General features: G+C 44.8%; 1 protein-coding gene across 3 annotated transcripts; it reads right to left on the reverse strand.

Moving 5' to 3' along the window:
- Positions 1–14: 14 nt before the first annotated feature.
- On the reverse strand, positions 15–13,184 carry ADRM1 (ADRM1 26S proteasome ubiquitin receptor). 3 transcript variants are annotated; one of them, XM_044455414.1, is made up of 12 exons: positions 13,066–13,141; positions 9,257–9,591; positions 8,540–8,785; positions 8,065–8,275; positions 7,598–7,714; positions 5,778–5,901; positions 5,242–5,328; positions 4,199–4,280; positions 3,027–3,262; positions 2,459–2,616; positions 1,130–1,232; positions 15–655 (listed from the first exon to the last, which is right to left on the reverse strand). In XM_044455414.1, exons 4-12 carry the CDS (start codon positions 8,272–8,274, stop codon positions 549–551), a joined length of 1,224 nt encoding a protein of 407 aa, XP_044311349.1. In that variant the 5' UTR covers position 8,275; positions 8,540–8,785; positions 9,257–9,591; positions 13,066–13,141; the 3' UTR covers positions 15–548. The 3 variants fall into 3 exon arrangements, with proteins under 3 accessions (XP_044311349.1, XP_044311347.1, XP_044311348.1); XM_044455412.1 differs by lacking the exons at positions 8,540–8,785; positions 9,257–9,591 and having other exon boundaries at positions 13,066–13,184; XM_044455413.1 differs by lacking the exons at positions 8,540–8,785; positions 9,257–9,591 and having other exon boundaries at positions 13,029–13,138.
- Between the last annotated feature and the right edge of the window lie 1,115 nt (positions 13,185–14,299).

The raw sequence follows: 14,299 nt of genomic DNA on the forward strand, positions 1-14,299 counted from the left end.
ACCATCACAGAGGGTTAGATGCCCCTCAAACATTTAATGAAGGATGGGGGAAATACGACTTCGTAAGACACACCATCTTATGTGAAGGTACTTCTCACAATAAGACTATTAAATCCAAGCAATTTCTTACAGAGATACGTTTTAAGAGGTCAAACATTCTGCTGCATACAGGCAAGGCCTTGGATGATCCTCAAATCTGGGTGTAGATTGTGCAGTTAGCACAAAACTTACGGACTAAGTTGGCCAGGCAGTTGACGCCGAGTTGCTGGCCCCAGTTAATGTGTGCTGGCCCCAAGCTTAGAACTTGCCACTGAGGTTGATGAAAGACTGCAGTTACATAAACCAAGTCATTTCCAAGGGCCAGTGCGCTTTACTGCCAAAGACAAAACACCTGTTTGACAGTGCAGCAAGGGGGAAAAAACCCAGTGTACCCAGAATAAATTTGGCAGAGCGATCCTTTACTTGTAGATTCAATACATGGTTACCTAGCGATCCTACTTATCTTAAAGTTAATATATGGGAGTCCCCATGAGACACAGTTAAGAAATCTAATCTAAACTCATGTCTTCCTCTTCATCCTTCTTCTCTTTTGAGTCTCCTTCCTTCTGGTCGGATTTGACATTGTTCTGCATTGCCTTTGCAAAGGCCTCTACATCTAAAAAGAACAGATGTTACATTGGTAATTCGGCAACAAAAAGGAGCATGCAATAGGGCAGGCTGCTCTGTTTAAACTAATGGTGGTAACTGAGCACAGAAAGAAGGCTTGCAGGAGCCTGTTTCGATTTGCTAGCTCCTATCTTAAAGGATGTAGATTTATGCAATAAGCTCTCTTCCAGAAAGCCACATACTTTGTTTCCAGTTATCTCATGCTCCTACAGCAAATCCTAACCCTAGTGGCCTGTAATTACTTAAAGCCCTTCTATAACAGGGCATTCGGCAGGCTGGTGTGCTTGTTTAAGCTACTGATAACACAAGGAACTCAACCTACTGACACTCCTTGCAATACAAGTGCAGCTGCCAAGAGCTCAGTAACAGGCGTGGTGCATCACCACCCACGGTGCCCTCTGAGCCAGCAGTTCTGCAGTGCAGCTGCCACGCAGCTCAGGTCCCCTGGACAGAAGGAACTTACCGCCTTTGTTTGCTGCATCTACTGCCTCAGCTGGTAAGCCAAACTGACTCATTAGAGGTCCCAGTTGCCCTGAAGCCAAGGCAGCACTGAACATGCTCAATGCCTGCAAAAATAAAGACGGAAAAGCCACATTCAACAGCTCGGAGGGGCACCACATTCAAGAATATCAAGCTTGCTACACGTGCCAAAGATCCTGGGTGGCAGAATGAAAACGCTGTGGCTCCAAGGAGAGTCCAGAGCACTGAGAAGGCAACCTTTTCTTGAGCTATGGGTCACTCAGTAGATGTGGACACTGTTCCAGACACCACAAGATGGTCACGAGGGGAGTTGTGGCAAAGAACAAGTAACCTGCCCAAAAGACGGGACTGTAAGACAAGGATGTCTGAGCCATATATACGAAGTCACTCTTTTGAACCCAGCGTTTTCAGCAGCAACGGATACCTGTATCACAGCCATTCTAGCTGTAAGTGTGTACATGAACTGCGACAGGCACCAATAAAGGTGTTCGGGAAACAATGGCACAGTCCAGTATGATCCTAACCAGGCTGGCCTAAGAAAAATGTCCCCCTGCCAACATTTTGATGCTCCAAATTCAGAATGGAATCATCACCAACTGGCACCAAAGAAACCTGAACTCAGCCCTATCAGGTTTACACTTATCCAAGTATGGCGCCGAGGACAACCTTGTGGGCTCAAATTAAGTTGTGCTGGCTAAGCCCTTTTAAGCCCACTGGGTAAATAACAGTTTGCTTAGATAGTCTGTAACAAGTGCATCACAAAAACTGCATCTTATAGGTTGAAGAAAGTTCTGGGCCCAATACCTTGAAAGCCCAATTGTCAGATACAGGTCAACAGGCTGGCCAGTACCTTTATGGGCTAATGAATTACACAGACTGTTTTGCATGAAGTTTTCTCTTGCTGCAATAATAGGAAATACCAAACGATCTGCATCTATACTCTTCATCCAGACAAGGCTTACACAGGCCTTCATCAGGACTCATTTGGCTCACTTATCTGCATACAGCTAGTTTTAAACCTAAAGACTCTTGAAAGAGAAGCTACTGAGGGAATGCCACAGCCTTGTGACAACAGCTTGCTCTGCATGGAACCTCTCCTAGGAATGCTGGGAGCTAATCAAGAACCTTCCTGGCTATGCTTCAGCCAATATTGTTTTGAAATGGTTCCTTTTAAGTTCTATTTTCCTAATGATATTGGACCGGGAATGGTGGAGGACAGGAAGGCCTGGAGGCACGTTGTCCATGGGGTCATGATGGGTCGGACGCGACTTCACAATCATCAACAACAGCGACGACGATATTGGAACTTTACCTGCTGGAACTGTGGAGAGGTCAGAGTGTTCTGGATCTCCTCTGCTGTCTGGGGCAGGGATTCCCCTGAGGGAAGGTAAGGCAGCAAGCGCTCTTGCACCTCTGTGTTTGCCAGAATAGGTGCCATTATCTCAGGGGTCAGGACGCTGGACAGGTCAACTGGTAAAGAAGGCAATAAGGTTGGTTCACTGTAGAATTAGCAACCTGCTGCAGACAGATCTCAGCAATGCGCTTGTGTGATATAGGAAAAGGATAAAAATGCAGCCAAATCCTAAGTAGTTCACAGCACAGTAAATAAAGCTTGACCCGTGGAGTCTCAAAGACAGTGAACCCAAACTATCATGGCTCTGGTACTCACACGGTGCGAGTAAAGCTAAATTACTGGCTTGGCTTCTCTCATAGACACACACTGAGAAGAATCGATTCCAAGCCCCCATGTGAAGACAGATGTTACAGCTGCTCTACTTGGGGAAGGCACTGAAGCGTCAGGATGGCAGCAACAAGGGAGCACAACGCAGAGTGCTTCCCTGGGGAGAGCCGGTGTCCGCAGTCACTGCGCTACCCCTTACCTTGTTGTCCTCCTGCTCCAGCAGGTACATTCATAGTTGCTAGGATGGTCTGGAGGTCACTCAGTTGAATGGGCTGGGTAGGACTTGTAGCTGCACTGGTGCCATTTCCTGAACTGGGAGCAGGACTAGGGCTGGTGGCAGCAGCAGTGGCAGCGGCGGGAGCGGCAGGAGCAGGCGTCACCCGTGTGGAGGAAGCGCTGGAAGATGGCGTCGCGGCTGCTGACTGGCTGCGAGAGCTAAAAGGCAATTCGTATCATGATGCTCTGGAGAAGGGGCACTCAGTTGGGGTTGGGCAAGAAAGACCAGGCCAGAGTACTGAAAGTTCACAGGACAGATGATGAAACAAAACCCTGGCCAATTTTCTCTGGAAGGTAGTTAAGTTGCTTTTGGCTTCAGCCTTCCAATCTACAATATAGGGGCATCGCTGACCTAGCTAACCACACTGCTGCAAGGAGTACCAGATAAAATCACTCCCAGTATCAGTAGCATTACTATGTGAGATTGGTCCCTGGTTCACAGATAACCTACCCAGAACAAGTTCTCCATTCCAAAAGAAGTTAAAGAACTGTGCTTTTAATGCTGCCTGCCCTTTCTTATCTCTCATGTTCTGCTTCTTAACTCCTCTAAGCAACCCTTCTATAAAAGAGATCCCATCTCCAAATCAAGGCACTTGATTACACTGGTGCTGGGGGATTTTCTGTGATTCATCCCCAGAGCACTGCTATCATGTTTAAAGGCGCCACGGCCACTGACAGGACTGACCAAGTCCTAACCAACACAAGAGTTCCTCATCCAAGCAGTTGAAGGAGTATAAAACATTACGGCTGCATGCAGTGAGAAATGCCTATGAGAAAATGGTACTTCCGGAGCACCATCGAAGTCATCTTTTATCATTGCAAGTAAAAACATAGAAACAGAGCGAGTCAGAAGGGGCCTTCTGGGCCATCTAGTCTGACGCCTAGCTCCCACCGGCTCCACTCATGACTTTCCTAGCATGTACATATCTAGCCTATCCTTGAACACCCTCACCGATGGGGTTTCAACCACCTCCTGTGGAAGCCCATTCAGGAAGTATTTCTTGGCATCCACCCTAAATCTTGATTCCCTGAGCGTTGCTCCATTGTCAAAGTACTTAAAAAAATAAGACAGCTGTAAAGCAAAGACCTTCTTACCTTGAGGAAGAGCTGCTAGTTGGAGGCCCCCCACTTCCCAGAAGACTAGCCAGACCGGGACCTGTCAGAGCACCAAGCCCACCTTTCACAAAAAAAAAGCAGTATGCACTTAAGAGACTTTTTAGGGAAAGCACTGCGGTATCTGGCCTTTTCACATTATAATTTTTTCCACGTAAAGAGACCGAAGCACAATCTTACTCTACAGTTACAGTATTTCGATCAGAAGCTTTTAGGATGAGCTAAGCAAGAAACCCAGGGATGTTTCAGTCTTTTTGCAACCTGGCACTGGTTAACAGTCCACACCAGTAAAATACTTCCTGAAGTCTGGCAAGACTGTTTCTTCTCCCTCAGATGCATTTCCTCCACTTGAGAGTAAGCATTTAAAATACACACATGTTCTTTGTTAAGAGTTTAATCTTTTAATAACGTTTTGTAGGCCTTTAAGGAGGAAGAGGCCCTACTTATTTTACTTGGCAAAACCTGGCCTGGTCATTTTTCAAAAATGGTTATCAGAGCTGGGTAATCCAATTGGTCCCAAGGAATACATGGAGTACAGGATTCACGCCCAGGGACACTCATGCATCCTGCACCGACATCCTGACCCAAATTGCTGGAAGGAGGAACAGGCTTTAACCTCACCTACCCCCCAACAATCCTAAGAAAACTCACTGGGGTGGGGAGGATAAAGTGCACTCCCCACCACAGCTGTCTTCTCGTGTGGCCACCGTTGTAGCAGCCGTGGGGAATGAAAGAGGTGGTGTTTCCAGGCCCTTGTAGGGAAGAATTTTACTATACCAGTCCCAGCGTTGACACCGGGCTTGTCAGTTTCCAGGATGTATCAGTAGAAAAAAAAAAGTTTAGAAAGTAGCACCCTGGTGTACATTACTAAGGGGATACCACCAGTAGTGCAGCTTCCCCTGGGTATGTCTGGGGGCTTACATCTTATTCCACTAGTGAAGCAGCACTTACGCTCAACTGGCAGCTGAGGTTAGATCTAAGCAAGGCAAATACTACTTCGCCATAAAAACAGGAAAGCATTTTACCAAGTCCTCCTAAGCCTGTTGGTCCGATCAGTTGCATGAGCTGGTTATGGCTCATGTTTCCTAAAAGGCTTTGCAAACCGCCTTCACCTTAAAAAAAAAAAAAAAAAGTTAGCAGTATATTATTAAAAAAGAAAAGAAACTCATTCTGTTCGCCCAAGTTGTTCCTGTTTCCAGAACATTTTCAACTACTTCATCTTTGAAAAAGCACATACAAATCAATCAGCCAGTTATGCCAGAAGCCTGTTCTTTGGAGGTAATTAGAGACAGGGCCTTTTTAGTGGTAGCACCGTATCTGTGGAGTTTTATCCTGTTCTATTAAAATTCACATCTGAATTCTTTCTACTTGATTTTCTGGTTATGCACTCTCGCAACTTGCACTTTCAATGAAGTACAATATTCTTTTTAAATTTAATTTAATATTAATTCATTAGGCATCTTGGAAAAATTATGAGCAGGCTAAGCCACAGAAACCCCAAAGTACCACCACTAGCTCTTACATAACTCAACTTGGCCCAGAAAGGCAAAACATTCCATACCTCCGAGGGCAGAAAGTTCATGGCCTCCACTTCCACTACCACCCAGTGCTCCAGGCATTGGCGGGTTGTTGAGATATTCATTCACCTTACGACAGTGCTCCTCATCTTTCTCAGTTTTGGGCTCCTGGAAAGAAAATATATCTTTTTTTCACCCTAGAAGGCATACATAATCTGAGATTTTAGCAAGCTGAGTGTCAGCATTATGCAAGAAGGGGTCCTTGATGTGGCACCCGGAATTTTTAAATATATTTACATAGATTCTAGCTGTCCCTAGAAGCAGAAGTGACAAACTGAGGCTGCCATGCTTCAGACAAGGCTGAAGCAGCACTGATCAAGAAACACAAGAACAAGGAATTAATATTTCTTGGTGGCACAAGGTTCAAATGCAATCGAGATATGCCAAAGGTCATAGAATGTGGGGCTTTCATAAGGAGTCAACAGCATTTGATCACGTGATTCTTAAATCTGGTGAGAAAATGATTAAAAGATTGTACAATTTCCTACTGGAGAGGAAAATGGAAGATGAACAGGTTAAGGAAACTATGATAACGTGGGCACAAAATTTTGGATGTAATATTGAGTTAGAGAAATGGCAAAAACTGTGGGAAAGAAATATTAAAGTAACATTAGCAACTTCATATAAAGAAAGTTTGTATAAAATGTTTTATAGATGGTATTTGTCACCAAATAGGTCAGCTAAGATGTTTCCAAATATGTCAAATGGATGTTGGAAATGTAAATACAAATCAGGTACATTTTATCATATGTGGTGGACTTGTGATAAAGCAAAAAAGTATTGGATTAAAATACACAAATGGCTTGAGGAAATGTTACAAAAACCTTTAACATTTAAACCTGAAGTTTTCTTATTAGGCATTGTACCTGATGATCTTAGTAAACAAGCAATGTATTGGACTCTACATGTAACTACTGCGGCGAGGATTGCATTTGCCCAACACTGGAAGAGTGAAAAACCACCTTCCGATGAACTGATTCTAAAAATGATTTTGGACTGTGTGGAAATGGATAGACTGACTTTGTCTCTGAGGGAGAAAGAAGATACAGACTTCTATCAAACCTGGGATTCTTTTTATTATTGGCTAGAAACGGGACTATGCATAGACTTAAATATGTTTATAGTTTAACATAAAAAGAAAAAATGTGGGGGGCTGACCCAGCAAGTCTGATGTTTTCAATGACTGATGCTTTTTAGTTTCTTTTTGTTAGGTATATATTAAGAATAAAACTTAATAAAAAAAACCCAAACAAACAAGAAGGCAAGCGGTACTGGAGAAGACAATCATGTTAGGGAAATTCAAAAGCAGAAGATGAAAAGGAAAATCAAGTATGAGATGGATTGAAATCGTAAAGGAAGCCACAGCCTTGAACTTGGAAGAGCTGAATGAAGCTGTCATGGACAGGACATTCTGGGGGGTTTCATTCATAGGGTTGATTTAAGTCGGAGATGGCTTGATGGCACAAAACACAGAGATTTGTACATATCCCTAGCAATGAAATACATACAACTTTGCAGCGGTTATATACATAGGTTTCAACAAACGGGGACCAAATATCTAAATAAGTATCGGTATGAAAGAAATGTTTTCTGAAAAAGATGAAGCCTAAAATCCATAGCCGTGACAGGCAGATGCCAAAGAGGCAACCCAACAATTAGGCATTTTGTGGCGATGCCCTCAGTAGTGCCTGAGATTCCCCAGTGTGTCCATGGATCCAGAAAGGCTGGAGACCTCCAATGTACCCTTTTTGCTCACAGAAGAGAAAGGAATGGGCTACTAAGACCATAAACCAGGAACACAGACCTGCATCCAGAAGAAGAGTCGCTTGGATCCAGCCTTGAACTTCAACACATATACCCGGCCAGTAGTGCACTGGGGCACCCTCTTAAATTCACAGTCATCAGGAAAAATAATTAAGTCCTGAAATGCAAGGAAAGAAGAGTTCTAACACCCCTTGCAGGACAATCATTGGCTACTTTCTTAGTCAAGCTACAGCTAAAGTCTCTAATCATGGGTTTCAATAAGGTGCTCCAGAAACTGAGAAGTTAAGCATGTGATGCACGGTTGAGGAAATATACTCCTCTCCCCTTGGCAAAAACCACACATTTCAGGCTCATTTGGTGTCTTGCCCATTGAGGGGGAAAACAGAGTGTAGCTTCCACAAATCATAAACCTCAATGTCTTATGGTAACAACCCGAACCCACTCTCAATATGTAAGTCAGATTTCGATCTGGGTACCCACAGCTTCAAACTGGTCCCCTGTACTTACATCCTCCACGTTCCCCGAAGTCCTGTCTTTCCAACAGAAGTGAATGAGGGAATCATCTGTTTGCTGGATATATACGAGGCCTTTCCTCTTGTCTGGTGTGACAGTACTGCCTTTCAAGGACATCTTTCCTGCACGAAACTCTACCAAGTATTTGCTAGATGAGCCTCGGGAACCTGGTACCAGGCTTGGAAATAAAGCACCAGAAGACATCCTGGAACGAAACCAAGTTTTAGAATGACTATTTCACTCTGATACATGCAGCTTTACACCTAAACCCACAGATATGGTGGCAAAGGCATTTCTAGAATTCAGCTTAAGAGAAACAATCTGACTGCCTAAAAAGGCAAGCCTGAGCCAGAATTCCTGCAGACTTAAACTTTTTCTCAAGAAGAACTTCTTCAGCTGGACTGAACAAGTCACAGCAACGTTTCCAATTGAGGACGGACTACATATTGAAGATACAGACAACACAGACCAACAGTCCAAGTAGCTCAGCAGTAACAATCATCTTGATTCAATCTTGTACATCTTGCAGCTATGCCTTTCCTTTTCTATGATTTCCAAGCGGACAAAACAGACTCTTCACAAAGGTCTACAGCACCAATCCTCCAACCTTCCTCCAGTCTCTTCACAAGATTTAGGAGGTTCTGCGAGAAGAGCATCTAGCATCAAAGCCTTTGAGTGATGTAGATAAGCGATGGCTGAAAGGAGGCTCCAGGATCTGGACACAAAAGAATCAGAAAGTCAGTATTACAGCACACTAAGTCTCAAAAAAGTGTTAGCATTCCTGCCATTGAGATAACAGTTAATAGTTTCATTTACATACACCTGGGATGGGAGGAATTCTATATCAATACAAAGTATGAGATCCATCCCAGGAAGGAATCAACAAGTTTTGCTTCTACTTTAAAGTGTGCAAGTCCCTCCCAATCCTAAGACTAATTAAAAAAAAAGTTTAATCCTACACATTTCCAAAAAACAACAGCAGTTTAACAGCTAGACCAAAGCTCGCAGCAAAATAAAAACATCATGATTGACAGTGGATTCTTCAAGGACTTAGCAGGGCATTATAAACAAGCTGTCACATACAGAGTCATCCTGTGCTTTGTGGGGTGCATGTATGAAATATTAGATGGTTGGGGCAATGCAAATACAGAAACCATTTGCACACTGTAACTAAAGTACTACTCACCAATACACCCCTTCAGAGCTTCAAGTGATCCTGAGGCCCTCTTGTGCCATTCTTGACTCCAAACTGGTAAAGCTGTACAAGGCTTTCCTCCTGATCATGTTCTGTTGAGCTATGGGGAACTTGAATCCATAAGAAGCGAGTGGCAGCAAAAGGATTCTTGAGGACTAAATCAGCACTCCACGCAACAGGCAATCTCTTCTTGCATTCAGGGCAGGCTTCCCAACATGGCTTTGCCACCTCTCATTGCTACACCAAGCTTTCAGATGGTATTGTTTGCTGATTACTTGAAGCTCCTTCAAATACATTCCTCTGCTCAAGGGTCAAGAACTCCCAGTCTTGACACAAGACATTTTTATTTTCATTATACAAAGGTGGCAATTACACAAGAGAGTAGAAGTTAGAAACAAAGATGCTTAACAGGCAGCACTTCCTTTTAATACAAAATGTCCAACTTAATGACCACAATCACTATTCTAATAAATCTACTCCATTTGACAGCTACACTATATATAGATTTCCTATTCTTCTATCTATAGTTTGTTAATTGGCTCTTTTCTGCTACAGGCAAATTTGTAAAGAATCACTCACAGATGACAATAATACATTCTACCAGTATCTTGCCAAAATTAATTCAGCTATAATTAATAGTTTTAGTAGGGGGAAATCATATAAACAATATACTATTTGGAATAGGTAAAAGCCCAACTATTTGTATAAAAATGGGGTCAAGAAAGATTGCCAACATTATAGAGCTATTCATATAACACAATATCCCCATGATGCAGCTGCAGCACATACGGCTGTCATTTTGAATATATAAATCATGTCATGCAAACCTGGTAAGCATGGATTGTGCCAGAGTTCAACAGACCATAGTTTCCTTGTCTCCTGCTCATCAAGCTTGTACAACATGAAAATCCCTGAGCAGGGGTCCCATGGTTTCTCCAAACCTAGTCTATAAGTCTCCATAAAATACTACACAGCTACATACATCTTTCAGGAGGGGAAATCATTGGACAGTAACTAATGGTGACTAGCTGTGCAGGCCAATTCTTCCGCACAAACATTTATTGTGCAATGGTGACTTAGCATCCCCAGAAGCAACCATACTTATTCCTGGAAGGGGTCCGGCTTATGGAGCTTGCTCAAGTTGGAGTAGGACTTATGAATAGATGGGCAAGACTGGAGTCTACCAAGGTGGGGATCCATTTTCTTGGGCCATTATACTACAGGATATCTATCAAGTTATTCAGGACAATAGTTTTAGAACTGGGGTCACTCTGCAAATACAAAATTTGGTAATTTTAGAAACCAGTAATTAGCCTTCCTAATTATAGATGTGTCACAAGTTGGGCTTTGTCATGCTCAGCAGTCACCAGCCACAAGCCCTTTCTTGACAAATCTATTATTTCTGCATATTAATCACCCAGCTATGTCTTTGAGCATACACAAAGTGGTTAGTTGACCCCAGTCTAGTGATCACTCCCCAAAACTCGCCTTATGAGTTCCAACCCTTGGGGAGGAGACCTGGGAAAGCATGCACACCTCCGTTCTACACTCTTCACATCCAACTGCACTTCCCACATCTGCTGCCACCTAGCCGTGGGACCCAGCTCAGGAGGAAATGAACAGTGCCCATTTAAATTCTCCCTCCACTCAGTGACCCCTCCCACTGGCTGCATTTCCTTCCCATTCCCATGGTCTGGGAGCACCTCCTCCATGTCCTAGCTAGTCCCCTTCTGGAATCATCTTTTTCAACTGAGGTCCACATATCCTCAGCAGCACACAGTGCCTCGGTGCCTTCTACCAGCTTTGGCTGGTGGCCCAGTTACACCACTGTCAGGATAGGAATAATCTGGTTCTAGTAATCTATCCATAGTCTCCAAGATAGATTACTGCAAACACTGTGCGTGGGTCTGCCTCAGAGACTGTTCAGAAACTGCAGTTTCTGCAAAATGCAGCAGCCAGACTGATATTTGGGATAGTAAGGTCCAATCCACAGAGAGGTCCGCCTGGCGCCGTCGTTATTTGTTTTTCGGCACCAGGCGAAGACCTTTTTATTTAAGTATCATTTTAATTGTTAACAGTATTTGCTTATTTTATCTGGCCAGGGTGACTTATTTTATATTGTTATTTATTTTATATTGTTATTTTTGTATTTTACTTCATGTTTTGAGCCGCCCCGAGGCTTCGGCGAATGGGGCGGCATAGAAATGTTTTAATAAATAAATAAATCATAGAACACCAATTCTGGTCTGCTTGTACTGGCTGCCTGCATACTTCCAAGCCCAATTTAAGGTACTGGTTCTAACTATAAAACCTCACACTGCTTGGTACTACAATATCTGAAAGGGTGCCTCTCCTGACCTAATTTTACACAGACAGAGCAATCAATATATGAAGCCTTCCCCTGAATGGCTGCTCTGAGGAAAGCTTGCAGGGCTGCATTTGGGGTGCTCCCCAATTATGCAATAATTGCCCTATTTTGGCCTGACTGGCACAAAATTTGAGGAAAATTTGAGATGGAGAGATGTCAGTGGTAAAAGTAAACACTTTGCAAATTATTCATCAAATGTACAACAGCAATAACTATTGCTACTGTTTACAATTTTGAATCGGTTAGACTGTAAACACCACCCCACCATGTTCTTACAATGGAAGTTAACCCTAACCTAGGGTTTCATCCTAAAACTAGCCTGAAAGATTGCCGCAAAAGCTCATCCTGCATATTTTTAAAGTAATTTGAACAGGAATTTGAGGTCATGTGCAATGTTTTATTATAGGATGGAGGCTGGTGAGTGGGAAAACAATAAAGAACATAGAAAAAAATTAAAGAACTACCTTACATTCATATATTCAACAGAATGAGAAGCAAGAGTGAATTGTACCACCATCACCTGAAGGCTTGGTGGTAATCAAAACTTTAAACACTCCTGTACATCATATATACTCATCACAAAAATCTGCAAATGCCTTATCTAGCCAAAGGGGCACATGGAGGCATCTCCCTGCTTGGGGGAATACAAAGGATCACAGAAGTACCAAGTTTACTATACTAGAGTATTTTACAGTTTTAAGTTTTGTGATCTACCCACCAAACTGAAGCTATTGAGCAGTCCAGAAATGTAACAAATAAAATGTCCACCTAAGCCCAAAAACAATCCAATCAAGGCTGTACATTCTTAGCAACACAACTTCAAGTTATTTTTTTTTGGGGGGGGGGAGTGGGGAAGAGGTAACAAGGGAAGGGGAATGGATTGAGGTACCACAGAAAGGGCAAGGCAGGCCAAGCGCTCTCATGCAGCGTTCTGCTGCAAGCGCAGCCTCTTAAATAATAATTAAAAGGGGGGAAAAGGCGAAGAGAATTAGTTCCTTGCAAGCAGAAAGTTAGCTCATCACGGATAACAGAAGAGACCAAGCCTCTTTTTTGTCCACCCATGTGCTCGCAATTTCACCCTCTTCTTTCAGGAACTTTCCAAAATAATTACTTTTGATTTGCCTTTACCGGGAAGGGGTGGGGGGAGAAGGCAAAGATTACAGAAAGGAAGCATCATTTTCTCCTCTGCATCCTAAGGCGGTCTTCCCGACTCTTCCCCCCTCGCTCGACTCTTTCCCACGCCGGCCTGTTTCACTAGCAGTTTCCTCAGCCTCGCCCAGGAGCGCCCCTTCCCGCACAGCCGAACCCTCTCCTAGCCCCTCAATTAGTCCCCGGGCTCCCTCTTTAGTCGCCCTAAGCACCTTCCCACCGATCCGGCACCCCACAAACACGCACCTGAGCCCCAGCAGAAGCCGACCCCGCCCAGGATTACCTGCCACCTAGGTGCACCCCACCTCTCTTCCCCCTCAGACGTTCCCGCACTTCCTTCCGACTCCCTGAGGGGCTTCTCCTTGTCACGCCGGAAGCCCGCCCTCCATCCGGAGTCTCCTATTGGTTGACAAGTTCCTTCCCGGCGCAGCCGCACTGGTTGGACGCTTCTGCCACTCACAAACAACCGGACAGTCCCAGCATACACCGCGGCCACGAGCCTCTTTCGCCCCGCCTTCGCGGTCTTCCGGCCATCGTGCTGCGTCATGTCGGCCAGCGGAAAAGCTGTGGGGGGAGGGGCAAGTCTCGGCCTCTAGCGGCGCCCATTAGACTTACATGCGGACTGTACCATTTATGGTGACGGGGGAAGGAAGAGCGCTGTCCATGCTAGAAGTCTTGTCTGACTGTGGAACACTGGCTGGCTCTAATCAAGAATTTGAAAGCTAGTTAGCTACCTTCTAGTTTTTATTTATTATATTTATGGTCCGCCTTTTTTCTTTTGAGTAACACAAGGCAGCTTGCATCGTGCTCCTCCTCCTGCTCTCAATCTTATCCCCTCAACAACAACCCTGTGAGGTAGGCTGGGCTGAGAGCCAGGGACTGGCCCAAAGTCCACCCAGGTGGCTCCTGGCCCAGATCGTTTGCGTTCCAGTCCCACGCTCTTAACCACAATACCACACTGGCTCTCTTGTTTATTTCACACAAACCTCGGTCGTGCTACTAGAAAACTTAGAACCACAGTAACTATGAGCTGCTGTTCATGAGGGATTTATCCCAGCTTTTCCAAGGATCCCGGATTCTTAGGAGTCGCTCCCACAGCGCCAGATGCGGTCAAAGGAGGCGACTGGCTCGAGACCATCCATCTGCCTGTGCAGAGATCCAAGCCCAGTACTCGCTGTGCCCAGTCGCCAGAAGGGCGATCGGGGTTCAGGCTGGGGGCCCACCTGGTCCTCCAGGCCTGCTACCAGCGGCTTCCTCGCAGAGGGCAGCCCGCCTCTGCCTGCCGGCTCCTGGGAAGCAGAAGCTGCGGGGCGAGTCTGGTGGGCTTCCCCTGGAGGCATCTCGCCGACCTCCGTGGAAGCAGGACGCTGGGCTTGGCAGGCTGGTGCTGCGCGGATAAGAGGGGTGGCAGAGCCCGAAAGTGGGAGAGGACATCTGGGCCACCCTCAGCCCTTATCAGTTATGAAGGCGACGCTGACGTTTGAGACCAAAGCTTTCTGTATCTTGTAACTGGGGCT

This window comes from Varanus komodoensis, unplaced genomic scaffold (assembly GCF_004798865.1).
Source record: "Varanus komodoensis strain SLA01 unplaced genomic scaffold, ASM479886v1 scaffold8, whole genome shotgun sequence".
Classification (NCBI taxonomy): domain Eukaryota; kingdom Metazoa; phylum Chordata; class Lepidosauria; order Squamata; family Varanidae; genus Varanus; species Varanus komodoensis.